Source organism: Oncorhynchus kisutch, linkage group LG1 (genome assembly GCF_002021735.2).
Source record: "Oncorhynchus kisutch isolate 150728-3 linkage group LG1, Okis_V2, whole genome shotgun sequence".
In the NCBI taxonomy this organism is placed as follows: Eukaryota; Metazoa; Chordata; class Actinopteri; order Salmoniformes; family Salmonidae; genus Oncorhynchus; species Oncorhynchus kisutch.
Window position 1 is genome coordinate 12,567,570 of NC_034174.2, and position 23,801 is coordinate 12,591,370.

At 41.9% G+C, this 23,801-nt stretch overlaps 1 protein-coding gene across 1 annotated transcript in view; it reads left to right on the top strand.

Annotated features, from left to right (window-relative positions):
* The window catches only part of LOC109878670 (metabotropic glutamate receptor 4-like), a 287,551-nt gene that overhangs the window by 54,187 nt on the left and 209,563 nt on the right, over window positions 1-23,801 (top strand). Inside the window, exon 2 of the mRNA XM_020470908.2 lies at window positions 17,253-18,298. Within this exon, the coding sequence (XP_020326497.1) occupies window positions 17,753-18,298 (546 nt within the window). The 5' untranslated portion in view covers window positions 17,253-17,752. The remainder of the gene's footprint in view (window positions 1-17,252; window positions 18,299-23,801) is intronic.

Below are 23,801 nucleotides of genomic sequence, written 5' to 3' on the forward strand. Positions count from 1 at the left end.
GTCTCAACGTCAACAGTGAAGAGGCGACTCCGGGATGCTGGCCTTCTAGGCAGAGTTCCCCTGTCCAGTGTTCTTTTGCACATTTTAATCTTTCCTTTTTATTGGCCAGTCTGAGATAACTATTTGTCTTTGCAACTCTGCCTTGAAGGCCAGCATCCCGGAATCGCCTCTTCACTGTTGACGTTGAGACTGGTGTTTTGCGGGTACTATTTAATTATGCTGCCAGTTGAGGCATCTGTTTCTCAAACTAGACACTCTAATGTACTTGTCCTCTTGCTCAGTTGTGCACCAGGGCCTCCCACTCGTCTTTCTATTCTGGTCAGAGCATGTTTGCGCTGCTCTGTGAAGGGAGTAGTACACAGCGTTGTACGAGATCTTCAGTTTCTTGGCAATTTCTCGCATGGAATAGTCTTCATTACTCAGAACAAGAATAGACCGACAAGTTTCAGAGGAACATTATTTGTTTCTAGCAATTTTGAGCCTGTAATTGAACCCACAAATGCTGATGCTCCAGATACTCAAATAGTCTAAAGGCCAATTATATTGCTTCTTTAATCAGAAAAAAGTTTTCAGCTGTGCTAACATAATTGCAAAAGGGTTTTCTAATGATCATTTAGCCTTTTTAAGTTATAAACATAGATTAGCTAACACAACATGCCATTGGAACACAGGAGTGATGGTTGCTGATAATGGGCTTCTTTACGCCTATGTAGATATTCCATAGAAACAATCAGCCGTTTCCAGCTGCATTAGTCATTTACAACATTAACAATGTCTACACTGTATTTATGGTCAATTTGGTGTTATTTTAACGGACAAAAACTGTGCTTTTCTTTCAGAACAAGGACATTTTTAAGTGACCCCCAACTTTTGAACGGTGGTGTATGTTATTTGATGTTGTTTCAATGTTGATAGTAAAATTATGTTTGAATCAGCATCATTGTTTCAACTTCATGCCATCAACCTAAATAAAGACGTATTTTGAAATAAAATTGCAAGCCGCAGTCCAAAGATGACTGCCTCTGTGTAAAATGCTTAGCTTTGGAAAATCAGCTGTGTGCGATTCAGCTGAGCTATCATGTCAACACATTTAGACACTGATCAGCTTCCATGCTCATTTGCATAGACTACCTAAATAACTTGAATAGTTGAAAGTAACTCCTCTGACTGTTTTACACAAGCTGTATGTGAAAGTACATTTGGAGCGAGGTTAGGATTATGTAGGCTACATTGACATTTGATTTGCCAAATGGACATCATTTCAACGTGAAGCTATGTATACTATCATTCATCCATGGTTGATTGGATCTTTGGAAGTTAAGAAGTAGTTACCATTTTCCATTTAAAATATGATGGCAAATTCATGATATTAATAATACACTTTGTGAAATAGGTAACGTAAAGATGAGGTCTTAAGGGCAGATATTCAGAAGGATGCAAAAGGTTCTGTTGGAAAGGTGTCCATATTTATTCACAGCGTGATAGCCGGCAATGACGGGTAGACAATAGACTTACTTCTCATACAAAATAACGAACCGCACTAAGCCTAAAACAGGCTTGTCATGTAGCTTCCAAAGCCCTTACAGGTTGGCTCAAGCAGCCTCCCCACTTGAATTCTAAAACAGAACTCCATTGCGCTCCAAAAGGAGCCGAAAAATACGAGGTACACTTCCTGGAACATACCAATATGTATGGCGACATAACGCCAAAATGTGGCTCACACAAATGTGTCTGGCTTACTCATAAACAGACTCACACAAATGTGTCTGGCTTACTCATGTACACTTCCATGTACACTTTAAATTAGGCACACGTTAAACAACAATCATGAATTATTACCTGAATGGAACCAGCGAATGGCAGCAACCTACACTCTAAAAAGAAAAGGTTCCTGGAGTATATTTTAGGGGTTCTTCAAATTGAAACTGTGGGGGAACCCTTATAAGTTATTTGAAGAAACCTTTCTTCAAAGAACCCCTTTGAATGGATCCTTGAATAACCTTTTGAAGAATGTTTTGGGTTAATTATTATTAATAATAATAATATGCATTACAATAACAACAATAACACTTTATTTTAGTTTAGTGGCAAAGCAGAATAAAAAAACATGTATGAGGTAAACTCCCAGCAGAGTCCCAAGTCCAATGGGTATATCCTCTGGCGTGTGTTGATGTTGTATTGATGTGTTGATGTTCTCCGTATCCATAGCCAGAATGATTTTGCAGTGCATGGTGAACGAACAGGTTTCCTGTTATATTCATCAGAGGTGTAGGGAGGGTAAAGTCTGTGAATCCCAAAAATAGTAGTTATACAGATGATTAAAAAACATGCACACAACAGTATTCATACCTTGGTTTACGTGGTAAATGTGAATGATTTTTATTTTATTTTGGACATACCTTGTCCATAACGTAGAGGCCTATGGGATATTCATTGAAGAGGTAAGGGAGGACAATGGTAAATCTGATCTGCATTACATACTGCACCAATACCAACTGACATACATGTGTATGCCTCCTCATCTGTATACCTGCAGACAGACAAAAGTGAGCAGTTCAGTCATCTGCACCCATTACAGCTTTCCTTTAACATATTCTTATAGACTACAGTACAGATTCTTACCTCTTTGTTTATTGATATCTACTGAATTGTGTCCATTTTCTGTTTTAGAAAGATTTGCACAAATATGAAAAGATAGGCAGTGTCATCACAAAACAATTTCAACTTAGATCATACAAGGGCCATTCCTTACCTTAAATTGAGGAGATCTTTAACATGTTCAGTTAAGTGCCTTACCTGCTGCCCTTTCAAATTCAAATCCAAGTGTTTCAGTTGGGCAATTAGGTTCCTGCAAGAACCCCCACCAACTAAGGAGGTCCCTCGATGAACCCCACCTCCTATGGGGTTCTTGGAAGAACCTTTTTGGGGCAATTTTCAGTGCCAAGAACGCTTGGTTATTCAAATGACTTTGATGATCTTAGAAGAACCCTTGTTGATACCTTCATTTTTGGAGTGCAGTAACATATAGCGGTACACAACCCAAATGACACAGACAAGACAGGACACACGGAGATTCGACACAACGTGGGAAGTATGGACAAAGGAAAGCATTAACAGAATGAAACACACAGTCTTTAACTTGTGTTACAATGATTCTGTGCACCGAACCAACATTTCACTCTTGTAGGCTAGAGACAGGAAAATAACCGCATTTATGTCTGGAACCGACTATACGAAAATACCTTTCCATACAAACATTTTCCTACCAACATTTTCCTACCGAACTGGGCATGAACTATAAACAGTAGCTTACTGCTAACAAAGGAGCTAAAAAATAATACAGTTAATGTATGTCCAGTATAATGCTCCTAGAAAGAAATGGCTAAATGCATAAGACACAGAATATTTTAATGTAGGGCCTAATGGCAGATTAGACAGTGTGCACCGTTTGTGACGAGTGGGCACAAATCTACATCATCACACAATTTTACGTTTGGATGTTTTCTTGTATATAAAGGATGGTTGATTGATTTCAAATTTATCTAAACTTTATTAATATGTTGGATTCACGTTTTCCATCTCAACCAAAAATCTTTGTTGAAAAGTAGGACTAAATCAAACTTTATTTGAAGTGCATTTAAAGTTGGATTTGATTTAGTGATATTCTGTAAATGTGATTTTTGATGATGGACACGTGAATCCAACATACAATATAAATACAAATGGACACCCCTTAAAATTGGTGGATTCGGCTTTTTCAGCCACACCATTGCTGACCGGTGTATAAAATCGAGCACACAGCCATGCAATCGCCATAGAAAAACATTGGTAGGAGAATGACCTTACTTGAAGAGCTCAGTGACATTCAACGTGGCACCGTCATAGGATGCCACCTTTCCAACAAGTCAGTTCGTCAAATTTCTGTCATGCTAGAGCTGCCCCCGTCCACTGTAAGTGCTGTTATTGTGAATTGGAAACATCTAGAAGCAACAACGACTCAGCAGCGAAGTGGTAGCCCACACAAACTCACAGAATGGGACTGCCGAGTGCAGAATCGCATACTGCTTAAAAATCGCCTGTCTTCGGTTGCAACACTCACTACCGAGTTCCAAACTGCCTCTGGAAGCAATATCAGCAGAAGAACTGTTCATCGGGTTTGGGTTTCCATGGCCCAACAGCCGCACAAAAGCCTAAGATCACCATGCGCAATGTCAAGCGTCGGCTGGAGTGACGTAAAGCTTGCCGCCATTGGACTCTGGAGCAGTGGAAACACTTTCTCTGGAGTGAGGAATCACGCTTCACCATCTGGCAGTCTGACGGACGAATCTGGGTTTGGCGGATACCAGGAGAACGATACCTGCCCCAATACATAGTGGAAACTGTAAAGTTTGGTGGATGAAGAATAATGGTCTGGGGCTGTTATTTATGGTTCAGGCTAACAGTGAATGGAAATCTTAACACTACAGCATACAATGACATTCAAAATGATTATGTGCTTCCAACTTTGTGGCGACATTTTGGTGAAGGCCCTTTCCTGTTTCAGCATGACAATGCCCCTGTGTACAAAGTGAGGTCCATACAGAAATAGTTTGAGGAGATCGCTGTGGAAGAACTTGACTGGCCTGCAAAGAGCCCTGACCTCAATCCCATCGAACACCTTTGGAATAAATTGGAACACCGACATGCGAGCCAGGCCTACATGGCACCACATCAGTTCCTGACCTCACTAATTCGCTTATGGCTGAATGGAAGTGAGTCGCCACAGCAGTATACCAATATCTAGTGGAAAGCCTTCCCATAAAAGTGGAGGCTGTTATAGCAGCAAATTGGGGACCAACTCCATTTTAATGTCCAAGATTTTGGAATGAAATATTCGACGAGCGGGTATCCCGTCATGTGGTGTGTATATATAGTATCTTCAGAAAGTATTCACACCCCTTTTTTTTTTATAGGCCCTAGTTTTGTCATACCTGGACTACTGTCTAGTTGTGTGGTCTGGTGCCACAAAGATACAAATACATTCACAGGATAATGCCCCATGCCACAAGGCTAGGATTGTCCAGGAATTATTCCATGAACATGACAGCGAATTCACCTTACTGCAGTGGCCTGGTGCCCAGTCACCAGATTTCAGTCCAATTGAGCATCTGTGGGACGAGATGGAACGAGCTATTTGGAGTAGAGTTCCACTACCAGCCAACTTGACACAACTGTGAAAAGCATTGAAGTCAACATTGTCCAGCATCCCTGTGGAACGGTTTCGACACCTTGTAGAGTCCATGCCCCAACAAATTGAGGCTGCTCTGAGGGAAAAAGGGGGTGCAACTCAAAAATAGGAAAGTGAACAATATTTGTTCTATTTTTATGTGCAATGTTCAATGTATGCATAGTTCTGATGATTATGTTGAAATTAGATAGATGTAAAAACTGTTAGGTAAAGTCAATGTATATAAGTTTATGTTTTACCCTAATTTCAATGTTTACAATGCTAGTTGAAATGAGATGAAAATAGTACCGTACTGGACGATGATTTTTCTCAAATACAATGTATTTTCCACATTGATTCCAAGTCACAATACATAGACAAATTATGTTGAACCAACATTGATTCCACCAGTGTGTGCCCAGTGTCCACATTGTTTCACAAGCAGTTCTCCATAACTATCAGGAATCCAGGTAAGACCCAAGTGCAGACGGTGTGAAGTAACAATGTTTATTGTAACAACAGCGGCAGGCAAACGGCAGGTCCAAGATTAGCAGAAACCCAGCACCTCTCCTCCGGGCCGTAACCCTCCCAGTCATCAAGGTACTGAAAACCTTTGCCCAGTGGTCGAACCCTCAGGAGGCATCTCACCGTGTATGCCGGCTGGCAATCAATGACACGGGGGGAGGGGTGGGCCTAGAAACAGAAGACAAGGGGCAATCAGACATAGTTTTGAATATAGATATAGAAAAGACAAAATCTACAGAGGGTACGGGGCAAAAGAGGACGAACAGCAGAGGGGCTAACGATCTTGGAGCGGGGAGAAATGTCTCGGCTTCCGGGGGTGTAGCCCCGGCACTATAGCGGCCTGCCAGCACCTCGGGCTTGACCTTCTTGGATACCGGTCGGTGCTGCGGAAGCGAAGTGGCCCGGACCTTACTGAACCCCTCCTGGAGGTCCTGGTACTCTGCGGAGCGGTCCGGGGCAATTTCCAAGCCCCCAGAAAGACGTCCCGGGGCAGGCAGAGCTGACTTCAGGCAATGAGTGTGGCAGGACAGGCTCCAGCCCACAATGGCACCAGTAGCTCAGTCAATGGAGGGATTGTGTCACTAGAGCCAAGATAATTCCAATACCTCGGGAACTTGAGGCGAGTCAACCAGCAGGAATTGGATCGTCTCGCTGTGGTTCCTCGACACTTGTAGGTTGCCGGGGTTGTCTGGTGGGTGACCTGGCCTATACAGCACACGTCCAACGCTCTAACACCCATGGGAATGGAGAGGGGTTAAGTGGGGCTGCCCAGCTCGGAAGCCAGGGTAACCTCCATGAGACTCACATCGGCCCTCGAGTCGATGAGTACCTGCAAAGACTTGAACTGGTCACCCCACAGCAGTGTTTCATGGAGAGGGGGGGCGAGTAATGGGAGAAGAACAATTATCTTTAAGACCCACCAGTGTACTCACTCCAACGAATGAGCTAGGTCTCTTGAAGGGACATGTAGACACAAAATGACCGGCAGTACCATAATACAGACAACTCTTCATCTCAAGTCTGCATATGCGTTCTGTCGGACACAGCTTAGCCTTGCCGAGCTGCATCTGCTCGTTATCACGGCCATTGGAAAAAGAGGACCAAGGTGCAGGGTGGTGAGTGTACATACTTTTAATAGTGGATGTTGCCGACAAAACAATAAACAATACAGAAACAAACCGTGAAGCTTAAGGCTAAGTGCCATCAAGCAAAGTTAACGGGTATCTAAGTATGGTTCCCATTCAGAGACAACGATAGACAGCTGTCCCCGATTGAGAACCATACCCAGCCAAAACATCATCATCATAGAAACACAAAACATAGAATGCCCACTCCAACTCACGCACTGACCAAACCAAAATAGAGACATAAAAAGGATCTCTAAGGTCAGGGCGTGACACTCGTGAAGAGGTGAATCGACAGTCTCTGGAGGCTCTTGGAGGGACTCGGGTAAGTTCAGATCCTCTCGGGGACGTAGACGTCGGGGACTTCCGGAGTTCATCAGCTGCAAGGTGGGATCCCTGAGTGAGCTATTGGGACTGCAATCGGACCTCTTCTCCCTCCTAAGTTCCCGTAGCCGACCATCGATCTGGATGGTTAAAGTGATGAGTGAGTCGAGATCCTTCAGTAGTTCTCAGGCTGCCAGCTCATCCTTTAACACCTCGATAATCCGCACAGGAACGTGTCGAACAGCGCTTCCGGGTTCCAGGTACCCAGACTGAGGCAGATGGTGGATTGTTGCTCCCACACCGACATGGCCCAGGCGAGTGCCCTCCCGGACATAAGCGTAATAATGTACACTATATTTGAGTGGTCCGAGGGGAACAAAGAAGGCTGCAGCTCGAAAACGAGGGAGCACTGGGAGAGAAAGGCCCGGCATGTTCTGGAATCTCCATCGTAGCGCTCAAGGGGGAGGTAAGCGGGGTGACCCGGGACCCGGGGTGACGGCGCTGCTACCAGCCGGGTTACAGAAGGGTTGGGAGTTTACCGTCGTGGTAGGCCGCCTAGTAGGCAACCAACGGATTTGCTCCCGCAATGCGTCCAAGGTTTGGTTGTGACGTTCGGCCATGGCCTGGAACCCTTCCATCAGACTGTAAAGCATCTCCTCGTGTCTACTAATGGTGGCTCCTTGGGAGGAGATGGTGTTGCGGAGCTGGTCCAAGTCTGCTGGGTAAGTCATGACCAGTTCGTACTATCAGGAATCAAGGTAAGACCCAAGATCAGACGGTGTGAAGTAACAATGTTTATTGTAACCACGGGGGCAGGCAAACGACAGGTCAAGGCATGCAGGGGTCGACAATCTAGAGTGGGACAGGGGGAGTTCAGTGATCCAGAGGTGGAGCAAAGTTACAGGATGGCAGGCAGGCTCAGGGTTAGGTGAAACAGAACAGGGCGTGACAATAACGACGAATAGAGGTTAGCCTATATACCTGAACTTTAAACAGAGACAATTAATTGAATTTCTAAGTAGACCAGACCCCACTGCTATTGTATTGGTGTCTATGGGAGACCCACCCCATTTAGTAGACTAGAACTGACTATTTTTTTCAATTAACTACAGTATCTTCATTTATGCACCAGATTTGGTTTAAACTCCCAAAACAGGCTAAACCACTAACAATTAAGAACAGCAATGGTGCGTGGGTAAAATCACTGAGGATGCCAAGCTGGGAAGAAAGCCATATTACAACCTATGTTGTGATAATTGCATTGTTTGCTCTATAACCCATTAGTTCATACACCATTGTGATATACAATAAGGCAGAGACAACAAAAAGACAAGTCACACAGTGGCGGAATGAATTCAACCACACATATTTGTTTCATCACAAAACCGGAGAGCCATATCGGGCCAGTGAAGTCCCCAAAGCAAATATTTCATGGAACAAGTTAAAACAAGTTACATGACCTATGATCAAGCAAGTTAATGTTTCCGACAGTTTACTAAACAACAACTGATTTAGAACCACAGAGAGTTACCGCAAGTCAGCACAAGGACAACAGGAGCACTGCCTCCACTATTCCAGCACCATTTTGACTTAAACTTTTAAACATCATCAAATCAACTAGGCTATATTCTTAGTCTAATACAGTGAAAACAATTTAGTCCAATCAACATAGTTAAATATCATGTGGCTGTCCTTGGCACTGATTTATCTGTGTGTGTGTGTGTGTGTATGTGTGTGCGCAAGTAGAAAGAACTTGTTGACTCACACTACTTGTAGACTAGATGCCATTCCCCTCTCTTTAATGTTGGCAAAAGGGTCTATGCCTCTGTCATACAATAGTACACACTTTCAGTTTTTGTTGTCCTAGACTAATCTACCTGGCAAAATTATTCGTAGCCTAACTTCCTCGCAGAGGCAACAATGAACCAGCTAAATTAGCTAGCTAGTTAACACGAGCCTACAAAAATTTTAGGCAACATATTGAACTTCAATTATGTAAGGCCGGTGGCACAATATATGAATTCATGGTTAGATCAGATCATATCAGAGCAGATTAATTCAGCCACTTGCGAGTCGAAAGAGAAAGAGAAATTGTTGTATAATTGTTTTTCTTTCATTCACATTTTTGGGGAAGCTTGACTTCTCCTTGGCATCCGTGAACACACACCACTGCCCAAGAAACAGGTTCATGCAAAGAATGTGCATAACAAAAGCAAATAGACAAACATTTAGACAACATCAATAATGATTAATGCATTCCCTGACTACAGCAGCATACCACCCTGCATCCCACTGATGACTTGCCTTGACTTGAAGCTAAGCAGGGCCTAGGCTACATGAGGTGTGAGACTATAATTTGAAAAAGTTACTAAAATAGACACGCATTACTTTTTAAAACTTGAATGAGAGGTGCTATGGAAAACACAGATGGGAGAATGGAATTCAAATGATTATATTCAGTCCAAGAGCACAATGTCCTCTGCCAGCAAAAGGCATGTTTTTTTTATGGGGCATTACCGCGACAGAAAGGGGATGCCGCTGGGAAAATCGAGGCATTATCAAGTGCTTGTCGAATTGTGAATGAGAGACTGATGAAGTGTGTACACAGGCTGGACATCATTCAATTGCTAATATATAATTAAAAAGTGATGGGCTAATATTGTCACCCATCAGAGTATTCTTCACTTAATCTTGTCTTTACATGTGCTAAATAATATATGTCCGAAAGTTCTTGTGATTTAGCATTGACGATTATCATGCACTTGTCTCGAAACGGGGGCAGGGGAAAAAATACATGTAATGTATTCACTTAAATAGAGAATGGAGGACAATTTTCCCGTGGTTCATTTTCATGCCAGGCAGGTTGGCTAAACTCCTGTTATAAAGAGAAGCAATGTGCTTAATATTTGGAAAGTTGATAAATAAATATTGTAGGCCTAGGTTATAGAAAGCTGATGGGATCCTCCTCTTTTTAATAGAGGCCATCACTCTGTTTTCTCATACAATTTAATAGCCTATAGAAATGTTGCGCAACATGAGCTGATGGGCTCTCATGAAGTGTTTGATTAGATTTTCGATCAGATTTGTATTGATGTCAGAGCGATTAGAGGGACATTAGAGTGCAAAGTGCTAGGCAGTTAGCAAGTTTGGTAGGCTACAAATGACCATCAGCGGCATCAGAGCTTCGAGAAGCCTAATTAACGTGACTAAATGGTCACGTGGAATTTGACTGCGATCATGACTATGCGATAATACGGTCATGGTAGCAGCCCTAGGCGGAAGGAGGCGCAATCAGGTGGGACCATTCGAGCCAATGAGAGGGCAGATATGCCTGTGAACACAGGAACAACTCCGATAGAAAGTATTTTTTTTGTTTCCAAAATGGTACGTGTGCCTGTATCTAGCTTAGCTGTAGAAGAACGCAAGTCTGTACGTTTTTTAAAACATTTTACATCACTCTGACGTTTAATGACGTGCCACAACCCATTCATTCATAAAGCAGCACACTGTCGTAAACCATAGCAATGTACAGTTCAATGTACAGCATGTCACACCATACATAACATCATTCACTTATATTAGTTCATTCGCAAACAACCTAGCCATTATGAATCTTCTATTTGTTCAAATAAGCCTCACGTAGCAAATTAGCAGTTACATTTTTTTGTTTACCAAATTTGTGACTCTCATTGAGCTACATACGAAAATTCCTCACTTGATGCTCTTATTTTCGTGCAGATTTTTGGCACAAAGTAAACCGTCTTGCTTCGCCTCTTCCTCTCTGCACCAAAATAGGTTGGGTTACAACAAATTGAAACAATGTTTCAATAGGAAGTTGTGTGTGTAATCCTTGCAATGTAGGCCTAACTCGTAGGCTGGTACAAACTATATCTGTGCACTAATAAGCACTACAAAGTTGCCAGTTTGTTGTAGAGTTCCATTTGTAGGGTAGTGGCAAGGTGCCAAAATTTGAGATACAGCTACCCGAGGTAGAACAAAACACATCCCTAATGTCTAAAAAAAGTTTACTGCAGAAGTGGTTACAGTATATGAATAGATATTATGGATAGATGTCTTCCAAAATCCAATATGGCTGCCATAGTACCATTTAATGGAGGTTAAAGCACGTGTAAATATGAATTTTGGAGATGAGAGGCATTTTTTCAGAATTGTGTACAACATTCTTGTCCATAATGACTGTTTTGGTGTAATTCTTTTCTGAATCCAATATGGCCAACATGATTGCACTCAAACACCTTCGCCTTTATATAAGTGGCCCTTGTTTTTTGTCTTGCATTATTCTGTCTTTAAAAGGGCTTCATAAGGCTCTTGGTATATCTAAGACTCAGTGGCACTTCCATGCCTCTGTGTTTGAATAGCTAAAGCCACATAGCTTTTCAATGTGTGCTCATGTTTAAATCTCATTCAGACTTACAGCATAACAATGGGCAATTCCGCAAATATGATAAGAAGCCTTTCACAACACAAGCACACAGTAGCGTAACCAAGTTACAGAAAAGCAGCCTTTAACACAGCAGTCACCTCCTCTAAAAGCGTATATGTACAGCTCTAACCTTTTGCCTGTTTTCCGCATTGAAACTAAGGTTGAGGGCAGTGTGCAATGTCGATTCAAAGTCTGATAAAAAATATTTTTCTAGACAGCAAAACATAAAAATATTTGGTTCCAGCGTACATCGTGGGGTCATTTGGATTGGTTTTGAAATGGTTTTAAATGTTACTTCAATACATATAGTGAAGGCCCACTAAGGATTGCTTGTCAATGATCGTCAGTTTGTGTTGGTTCATTGTGGTGAACACCTGCCTTATGCGCTTGACATCATGTTTGGTTGCATTCTACCCATACATAATATTTTCATTTATTTCACCTTTATTTAATGAGGCAAGTCAGTCTTATTTTTAATGACAGCCTAGGAACAGTGGGTTAACTGCCTTGTTCAGGGGCAGAATGGCAGATTTTTACCTTGTCAGCTCAGGGATTCAATCTTGCAACCTTTCAGTTAAAAGTCCAACACTCTAACCACTAGGATACCTGCCACCAAGTCAACATGTATGGCAACTCCAGGGTAGACAGCCAGGATGGTGGTCATGGATTTCTGGAAAAGGTCATGTGCCCGCTCAACCATAACTGTAGAAGAGTGCCCTGCAAATTCCATTGTGCATCACGAATGCAGGGAGCCAGTGGAAGGTCATTGGACTAGCAATTATACCACAATGGGGACAAGATGTAAAGTTAGGGTTAGTATGAGGGTGTCAAGAGTCCAGGGTTGGATTCTCTTTCCTTTTATTGGAGCGTCCACATTGAATCATTGATCCTCAAAGAGGTGTGGAATACTTGGTGTTGCCATGCCAAGCAGTCTGCTGCCTTTTCTGTATTCGAGACAAAAGTGTTTGAGTGTAACTATAGCAGGAATATTGGATTTCCAACAAAGTTGAATTGTACAGAAATAGTCTTGAGTGCAGGTCATAAGGACAGTACACACATCTGAAAGATGTCTCTCATTTAAAACATGTATATATACAGGTGATTGTATCACAATTTAATGGTATTGTGGCAGCCATATGCAATTTTGGATGCCATATAGGATTAGTGGTCAAATCTGGGAGTGGCCCCAAATGTAACTGTAAGAGTAGGAGCTGAACAAATATAATCTTTCACTGAAATAGACTGTAATTTATGTCTGAGCCCAGTTGTTTTTCTCAGAGCCCATTAGATTAAAATAATTACATCACCAAAAGAACATGTGTAACTGTATGTATTTTATTTTTTTTCAGACTGGACCATACAGCACTGAATGAGAGTTAATCTGATATTTCCGTCTATTGTATCTCTGTGTTTACAGCGCAGGAGGCTGACGACGGGGAGAATGGCAAAAAAATAATGTCCGGAACGGAGCAAATATAATGGCATCAAACACCTGGAAACCATGTGTTTGATGTATTTGTTTCCGTTCCACTAATGCTGCTCCAGTCATTGCCAAGAGCCCCTTCTCCCCAATTAAGGTGCCACCAGCCTCCTGTGGTTTACAGGTCTATATTTCCAAGATACATTAAGATATCCTTAATATGTTTGTTTGTGTATGTAGGGCAAACAACAGACTACTTGTATTCCAAATTGCAGCAATATTAGTGCTTGCAATATTGGGTTAATGAGATTATAGAGCCCATCCCCCTTCCGGCCAGGCATTATTCTGCATGATTTGAGTTGAGAGGGTGTGTCACAATATTTATCAATTTAACCACTTGTCATAACTCTACTTTCATTAATCTGATGACTATTATTTGTTTAATCCACTAACTATGTTTAATTGTTACCCGATTAAATGAATCATGTAACACTTAACTCATTAGGATTTAGGGCACCACGGAAGACGTTGTTTAACCTCTCTAGGGTATGTGGGACATCCCACCTGGCCAACATCCAGTGAGATTGCAGAGCGCCAAATTCAAATACAGAAATACCCATTATAAAAATTCAGAAAAGATACAACTATTTTACATATGTTAAAGATTAACTTCTTGTGAATCCAACCAGGGTGTCAGATTTCAAAAATGCTTTACGGCGAAAGCATACCTTACAATTATTTGAGAACATAGCCCAGCAGACAAATCATTACAAACAGTAGCCAGCCAAGTAGAAGAGTTACACAAGTCAGTAATAGAGATAAAATGAATCACTTAAATTTGATGATCTTCATATGATTGCACTCAGAAGACATTCATTTATTCAATACATGTTCCTTTTGTTCGATAAAGTCTCTCTTTATATCCAAAAACCTCTGTTTTGTTTGCGCATTTTCTTCAGTAATCCACAGGCTCAAACGCAGTCACAGCAGGCAAAAAATAATAATCTAAATTGTATCCCTAAAGTTCATAGAAACATGTCAAACAATGTTTATATTCAATCCTCAGGTTGTTTTTAGCCTAAATAATCGATAATATTTCAACCGGACAATAACGTTGTCAATAAAAAAGGTAAACAAGAAAGGCACTCTCTCGGTCGCGCGCATGAAAAAGCTCTGTGACAAGGCAGGGTCCACTCATTCAGACTGCTCTTACTCACTCATTTTTCAGAATACAAGCCTGAAACAATTTCTAAAGACTGTTGACATCTAGTGGAAGGCATAGGAACTGCAATTTGAGTCCTAAGTTAATGGATACTGTAACTTCCTGAATGGATTTTTCTCAGGTTTTCGCCTGCCAAATCAGTTCTGTTATACTCACATACATTATATTAACAGTTCTGGAAACTTTAGAGTGTTTTCTATTCAAATCCACTAATTATATGCCTATCCTATCTTCTGGGCCTGAGTAGAAGGCAGTTTCATTTGGGAATGCTTTTCATCCAAAATTCCAAATGCTGCCCCCTACCCTAGAGAAGTTTAAACTCTAGAATTAAACTCTAGAATGTCTTTACCTATAACATCCATAAAACAGTCAACATATGAATTGTAACCTCTTATCATATCATCATTCTGAACAATCGTAACCTTCTTGGATCTGCAAAAATTAAAGCCTTGCTCATGATTCAGTACTACATTAATTGTTTTAATCATTTATTTACTAGCTAACTAAATAATAACACAAAATAAACATACGCCCTTTACATCAGACAAGGTTCCGTAGCGGACTGACACAATATGATGGCTTATAACACAGAGATGGAGAGGGGGAAAAAGAGAGAGATAGATGGACACTTATTGTGGATACATTCTATAACTATTCACCCATTAATCATATACTTTGCACACAAATCGCTGCCCGTTTGTAGTAAGAAATCATGAATGTATTTACGTGTGAAATGCCTTCGTTCATCGTTTATCTCTGTTGGAACCAAGCCTTCTTGGTTCTGACAAAGAGTTTTGGTTGGCCTTCTCTCAGACTTGAGTGTAAGGCTCTGATTGTGCACAAGAGGTTACAATGTTCTTCTTCTTATTTGTCCATGGCTTCAATGACTTGTCATGTAGTCTAGAGCAAGCGGACAAGCTCTCTGAACTCACTTGACGCTTGGCTACTTAATGTGCAAAGGATGTCAAAAACTATCATCTCATTAGAAATTGAAAATCACATTCCAATCTTAACACACATACGTTCATAAATGTTCATATTATATACACAACATATTGGATGGAAACTTGACAGTTTCCTTTAAAGTGTATATACTTTCCCAGTTACGGTATTTCAATTTCATGCATACAGTTGTTAATGACATCACAAAATGAAAAGCAATATTATATTTGTTTTCCACATTCTTTATGTTAGAATTATTGTTCCATTATCCACTTTTTGGACGTTAGAGTTTAGAGCAGGCAAAACTCTCTGGAGACAAAGGGACATTCCTTTAACCAATACTGGCGGGTAAAGAGAGAATGTCTCCCTCTCTTGTAATTTACGACAGGGTGTAAACGGTCGATCATCCAGCAGCTCCCCCTCTGTGGGAGGCCTGGTTACCATCCCCCCCAGTCTGATCTGACCCATTCGGATCCTCACAGGACAGTCATGACACACTTTTGCAGTATAATATTTATTCACAACCATACATTTCATAAATGGGAGACATAAGAGATGTGAAAAACCATGGTTGTGTTTTGCTCTACCTCAGGTAGGGGGATCTCAAAAACTAAAGCCCTTATTCAGGAATGGCCACTAGCCTATTATATTTGCTACACTGAAGAAGGCATGTGGTTAGTGACTTCGATTTGGGGATGGTGCAGCAGATCGGTGGGCTACACCTTTGGTGATATAGTTTCTTATGCAACAGTATATTTTGTCCAATTCCCTCAGTATTATACTTTTTTAATGGGCGCCCATCACAGATAGATATTGCCTTGGACTATCAAAAATGTTTGATTTTGCGTGGCAGATTTTGCGTGGCAGATTTTCCAATGACACACTGCTTCTACATTGTGCTTGACTAGAATTTGTGTGAACGTACTCACGTCAAGTAAAACCAACTCATTAAAATGATATGAAAATGATAAGTGGCATAGAGATGGAATTGAATCCAATATGGGCTATCTTCCCACAAGTGAATGTGGGCGTGTACAGTTAAAGAACCAAGTCACGCTATATGGGTTTAAACTTTGAAGAGCTAGTTCTTCTGGGGACATTTCTCCTCTTACCTACTCCTGTATCATAGCAGCTCTGCTCCTGTAGTAATATTGCAATTACCATTTCACAGTCTCTTCAGAGAAACCATCCCAATGGTTTGATGCCGTACAAGGTGCAGACTCCGATATGACAGCTTTGTGGGAAAGAAAGGAGTGGGAAACGTGCTGATGGAAGAATAGGAAAGGAGGACTCCAATAGGAGAAAGTGTGATGATTCATCCAATATCTTCCCCCTCTCTGATCTGTCATTTGACAGAAGGGATACGAGGTGTCAAGAGGAATGTGGAATTTCTATAAAAGACACAACATATTGGTCTGATGTTGCCTTAGCGTCATCTTAACATGTTGGTCTGACGTTGCCTTAATGTCATCTTTGGATCGGGAACGGTCGGGAAGAGGTTAAGAACTAATCAACAGAAGCAACATAATTGTATGGAGGAAATATCTGATTTAAGTACTGACAGTAAGAACCGAAAGAGATATAGTACATGTAATCAAGACATGAGAATACACGTCATACCAATTTTTTTGCAACATAACAATGCTAGGCACATTAGTACAGTAGGCTAGTTTTCCTATTGAGTATGTTGAAAAGAGGCGTGTGGGAGCTAACTTTCATGCCTTTCGACCTTGGGAGTCCATGGCAACCCTTTTTAAAATCAAGATAGAGAGGTGGGTGGGTAGGTAGGGAGAGAGGAGGGAGAGAGAGAGAGAGCGAGAGAGAGAGAGAGAGAGAGAGAGAGAGAGAGAGCATGTGAGAGTGAAAGACAGCATGTGAGAGAAAAAATGTGTCTCATCATTCCACACAGGATTGCAGCAAAAGGAGGTTTGACAGAAAAAGAAAGCAGTGAAAAGCTCAAATCAACATAAATCCCTTCTCTCATCTCTAGCCCCTCTCATTCTGTGTGGTGTTTCTCATCGCTCCTCCTCTGCTTTATCTTGCAGGAATTCACTCAGCAACCCGGAGAATTGAGCCGAGTGGCCTGAAGGCTCTGACACGAATCAACCAACCCCCCCACCCCCAAGGGAAGGGGAGAGATTAAAAACTCCTGATCGACGTGGAGGGAGAGAGTAAGAGAAGGAGGGAGAGAGAGAGAGGGGGAAAAAAGAGCTTATCATACACCTTTGCTCTTCTTAATGCCCCCTGTGAGGGATCGCCATAGGCAGGGTGGTGAGTAACAGCGGGCAGAGGAGTAGCTGCCCACCACACTAGTCAGACCAAGGAGTGAGGAGAATAGAAGGAAAGAAAAAGATAAGAAAAGAAGAGGATATATCCTTTGAAGAACCAAACTTAGAGCAAAGCAACAAGACACATCACCTGTTCCGTGCCCACCTCTTCGAAAAGTCTAATTAAGATTAACCCCCATGACATAAAGTAGTGTTCTCTGTGTTCCTGATTCCGCCGGGTTCTAAAGTGTGTCAGTATTCGTGTCTGGGCTGTGGTCATGGTGTCTCAGCTCCAGGGGTGTGCTTTGCATCGGACAGACAGGATCTGTCACAGAGGCAGCCTGATCAGGCTCTTACTTCTACTCTACTGCTCTCTCATGACCGCCCAGGCTGCCAAACCCAAAGGTCCGGGTGGCACACACCTCAACTCCATCCGCATCGACGGAGACATCTCCCTGGGAGGCCTGTTCCCTGTGCACGCCAGGGGCAACGAAGGCAAGGCCTGTGGGGAGCTGAAGAAGGAGAAGGGGATCCATCGTCTGGAGGCCATGCTGTTCGCCCTGGACCGTATCAACAACGACCATTCCCTGCTACCCAACATCACGCTGGGAGCACGCATTCTAGACACGTGTTCCCGGGACACCCACGCCCTGGAGCAGTCACTTACCTTCGTCCAGGCCCTCATCGAGAAGGACGGGACGGACGTCAAGTGTCTTGGCGGGGGAGCACCCATCATCACCAAGCCTGAGAGGGTAGTGGGAGTCATTGGAGCCTCGTCCAGCTCTGTGTCCATCATGGTGGCCAACATACTGCGGCTCTTCAAGGTAAGGACCACCCCTTGGGGGTCTTCACTACATGGTTGTGTGGTTGTGGTGGAGTGTTTACAGTGTGAGTGTCTCTTGGTGGGTCAAACTCAACCAATTTTTATAGATGCAGGCCAGCAAAGCCACAACAATAAACAATGCATTAAATGTACTTTAATGGTGACAAACGATGCCTACAAACTGTTAGGATCTACATACAGCTGTCCCGACCGCAGAGCTTTCCTTTAAGCAGTGAGTGTATCCTTATCACCGCTACACCTGGCTATCAGCTGAGCCACGTCTGGCAGCAAAACATTTTACTCACTCTCATTTACTGCCATTTTAAAAACCATAGCTGATGTCTGACTTCTTTAAATAAAATGTGTTTCTACTGGTTCCTTGTGGATTGTTGTAACTCGATAACAACCACATTCTCCTTCAATAATAATACATACCGACATGAGTTTTGACTTTAGAACCACACACAAACATTATTACATTGATGTTCAGTAAATTCAAAATGTTTGTTTTCATGTATTTAACACTTAGCTCTAAGTATAAGCAAGTGCAAGAAAATGAGCAGCGATGAAGTAGGCCTATTCGTTCAGCACTTTCAAAATGGACAGCAACAGAAATTCTGATAGATGTTAGTAAAGATAAAATCAGCAAGATGTTGAGGCCTTAACTTTACTCTTCATAAAGTCACCACACACACAGAGAGAGAGAGAGAGAGAGAGAGAGAGAGAGAAGAGAGAGAGAGAGAGAGAGAGAGAGAGAGAGAGAGAGAGAGAGAAGAGAGAGAGAGAGAGAGAGAGAGAGAGAGAGAGAGAGAGAGAGAGAGAAAGAGAGAGAGAGAGAGAGAGGAGAGAGAGAGAGACGTTTTATAGACAATGTACCGGTGCAGAGACAGTGCATTGAGCAAAATAACCACCATCGAAATGGAATTACATTTGGCCCATTACTGAACTTCTGTTTAAAAATAAATGTTTGAATTGGATTGTCATTGGCAAACATGGTTACAGACCCAACAAAATAGCATCCCCTTCCTCGTGGAGAAAAGCGCACAAGCTAATTATAATACACAAAGTAAACAATACAATTAAATGCATAATTGAATTGCCTAAAGTGTGACCCACCAGCTGGATATGGTCCTATGTAGCAAAATTTGAAATTGTGTTTTTTTAAGATGGGATAAAAGTAGAAAACAGTATATCATACACTGCAGTTGAGGAACAATGGGAAAGTAATTCTGTTTTGAAAGTTGATAAACTTGTAACCCCAATTTTGAGAAAATAGCTATTGAAAGAGAGAATAAAGTAGATGTCACGGGTCAAAATTTTGATTGATGACCCTATGTGAACCTATGTGAACTCTATGTGAACCCTATGTAGTGATGACGTGTGCATGTCTTCTGGTCAGGCAAGCCTGGTTAGGTGGGGGCTATGGGGTGAGTAAGGGTCCATTTGACAGGCCGTTAATGATTGATGACCCAAGCCTGATAGGCAAGCCTGGTTAGGTGGGGGCTATGGGGTGAGTAAGGGTCCCTTTGACAGGCCGTTAATGATTGATGACCCAAGCCTGATTTATGACCCTATGTAATGATTTATGACCCTATGTCATGTAGAAGGGTGCATGCCCAGGGTTGAGTAAGTGACCATGTGTCAGGTCAACCTGTTACTGTTTCTCACGGTTTGGGTTGGTTAAGGCCCCTTATAAAGCCGCTGAACAATACCTGTTTAAGACTGTACATGATAACCCCCCTGAATATTAAACAAAAATGACACCTATGCCAATTTTAGGGATGTTATGCTCGGCTTGTCATGAACCCAGTGACCAAAGCCTTGAAGAAGTTCTGTGTGAAGCTCCAGAATGTTTTAAAGGATTTTTGGGTACGAGTGAGGGCCACATGTCTTACATATTCCACCCGGAGGATTCTACGGTAAAGATATTCACAGACCGTGGACCCAAACCCCTTTATCCTGCAAAACCTGGGAGTTTTCCCCCGGCTCTGGGGATGAGAGAATGGTTAAACATCAGGCTGGCTCTTTGTAAAATTGAACAGGTCCTAAGTGTTACAAATGTGCCAGGATATGCGTTGGAAGAACAGGTCTGCGGCCGCAGTGATCTCAAGGCTCTAAGAATTGCTTCAATGGACTATAGCCCTGACAACAAAGTGACAATTTTAGCCTGTGACCTTTATGATAAGGCTAATGCTACAAAGTCTGTCAATTCTCCGGTAGCTTCCAGAGCACGCAAACATGTAAACTTTTTTATTCCTGTGTTTAGTTTTAAATGGGTGGATTATCCAATTTTCATAACACTTATGAATAAGCTGGACATTCTCTTCCAAAATGGGGAACAGTTAAAGCGCTGGGCGAGGCTTTCCTTGAGACAGAGTCAAGACCAAAAGGCCCGACGGAGGATCTACCCCTGGAGTGAAAACTTACCATGTGTTGATGGACATAGCAAGAGAGCCTTGCCTTTTGAGGGTGAACTCGACACGGACAATGGCGGTTGGTTGCATAAGCTCCCAGGATCTGTAAGAAAGGCATCGTAAAATACCTTAAGAATGTAACGATATAAAATGTATGTACTAAATATTTTGAATGAAATAAATGGTTTTAAAATCAGAATCTCACCACGTTATAAACTCTCGCGTTTGTTCACTCTTAGCGCAGTCTGTCCCTGAGAAAAATCTTGCGGAAAAAGCCATGTGCGCGCGCATGTGCGTGAGGGAGTTTTCTGTAGTGGCTGTGTGTGTGTGTGTGTGTGTGTGTGTGTGTGTGTTTCAAAAACAGAAAAAGGGGGGCGGGTTGTTTGTTAAAAAAATACCCTTGCATGCCTGGTGGGTCGTTTGAAACCAAGGTTTACACTAGCCTGCAAAACAGATGCCTACCCCCCAACAATAATATTGTGTCTTACGACTCCTAATCTTAAAGGCCTTTCATAAAACTATTTTTTTAGGTGGGCTAAAAAGTCATTCATCCCAGCGATGTCGAGAACAACACACCCCATGCATCTAGGTGCTAGCACCCCGGAGATTTTAGAAGCTCCAAAAGGATCCTAATGTTTAGACACACCCAATACCATGTGTTTGAAATGTGTCAAATATACCATGGGCCTATGGTATAGCCCGAAAAAAACGACAAACCCCAAATGCTATGTAAAAAAATCATTCAGGGGTTTTTCTCTAGGTCGTAGGGTACAAAAGCGCTAGAAACCATGGGCAATGTTAGCAGCGTTTTAGTTCCGATGCAAACAGCACCTCCAGAAACTCCAAGAATCGTTATCGGACTGAAGCGTTAAAAAAGATAATCGGGGAAAACAGTCTAATGGATCTATCGCAAGGTGAGTTCTTGAAATAAATCTTTATTAGATTTGATTGTTGTGGGGAATTGTTTGAAAAGCGTGGGATGTTATAGAAATATTAAACAATCATTAGGATCAGTATGCTTACCGTATAACAAGGCAATATTAGCTAAAGTGATTATAGCTTTAATATTGTCGAATGTTTTATAGATTCTGAAGCATTCACGCAGATACTCCGAGGTATAACTGAGCTCGAACCATCCAATGGGGCTCCGAAACAAAGTGCCGACAAACAAACGCCTGCCCTGAATTGTCAACGTAAGTAAGCTCCAAGAATTCCATACATAAAATATTTATACCTTAAAAACAAAAAGTGTGGGCATCTTATATTAAAAGTTATTTTATATGTTTACAGAGGACCTAAAGCCTAGAAGGTTAAACGATGCCCTATGGAGCCTGAACGGTTTCTGCGAAGCATATGACTACGAGACAATTCTGCCCTACTCCCAGGATGTATTTACACAAAAGCAGCGAACAGAGACTTTAAACGGCAGGTCAACTCCCCTTGGCCAGGACAACGTTGTCCCCCATATTTCTAAACACCAAAGGATAATTAGTGCTCAGATCCACAGTTCCGCTTCACCCGAACAATTCTACTTGGCCGATATTCACGAGACGTCGTTCCAAGGACTAGGTATGAATCAATTATATATTATTATTTATATATATTATTATTTTAATATTTATATATTTTTTTTATGCCGGAATATGTTAAAACAAGGCCTAATGCTGTTTTTTGTTTGTTTGTTTGTTTTTTTCAGGCTCACCATCTACCGAACCTGCAGATGCTGTAATACAGGTTGAACAAAGACATCAGCCCCTGGTTTCAGAGCTTCTTCAGAACAGCCCTCGTCAAAAAAGCCGAGGTATTTAATTAATGTATTGTTAATATATAGGCTTATATCTGAAATGTATTTGGCATTTTTAACATATTTGAGGGTTAATAACCTATTTGTGTATGTATTATTTTTATTTCAGACTCCTCACCGGCTTATGAACACAACGCACAAACATCGGAGGATGCCCAGACAAGCATCCCCGAGGAGGCTCCAAAGACACCAGCGAAACCTGATGATGTCAAAGATTTAAATGACATTTCTGAGGTAGACGATTTGATGTTCTGTGAAGCTGCCAACCTTCTTGAATCGGCCAATTCTGTGGGGGAAACAGCAGATTCTGAAATAGACCAAGAACGTTTTTTCAAAGCGTTTACCCTGGGTTTAAAATCACGAAAGGCTCTACTCCAGAGGCGCATGTGTATTCTACTCGAGCATCAATACAATCAGGATGTGTCATTCTGGCGTAGCGAGCTACCCCGTATGTTAAAAAACATTAGGGCTAAAACAAGCAAATACCACCGTTAAAAAACACACATGTAAACACACACACACACACATCCTTAATTAGACAGATGGCGCCCCCTATAGACCAAAGTGAGACAATTGAAACCCTCTTAGCCAGGATCCCTACAGAGCTCCAAGATATAGTTAACCATATGAATGATTCGGGGGTAATTGACATAATGACAATAGATGAAAATCTATTATCCCAGATTCCCTCCGAACTCATAGACATTATTACACGTATGAATGAGTCAGGGCCTTCCGAGGAAAACATGTTAACACAGATTCCCGAAACCATCATATCTCTAATTACCCAGCTTAACGCGAGCCCTAGGTTTAATTCGGCCCCACAGACACCTCTAAGACAGCCTTTAACAACATTGTCCGAAGAGTCTGAAAGTCAATATGATGTTTTTGAACAGTTGGACAAATGTCTAGCAAATCTGGAGGGGGGTGGTCTTGAGATCAGTGTACAGAACGAGAGCGCTAGGTTTAATTCGGCACCCCAGACACCTATAAATCAGCCTTTAACACCAATGTCCGAAGAGTCTGAAACCCAATACGATGTTTTTGAACAGTTGGACAATTGCCTAGCAATCTGGAGGGGGGGAGGTCTTGATCGAAGTGTACATGTTTTGCGTCGAAACAAATTCAACAATATTGAGGTTCGCCAGTTTTTCAATTTCGCATGGGGGGGTCAGATTCGGGAATATGCTGTGTTTTACGTAATGCTTATGGACACTTTGAATGAACTGTTAGCGAGGATTAGAGATTATAGCGACCTCTGGATCTCTTACAGTTGAAATTTTGTG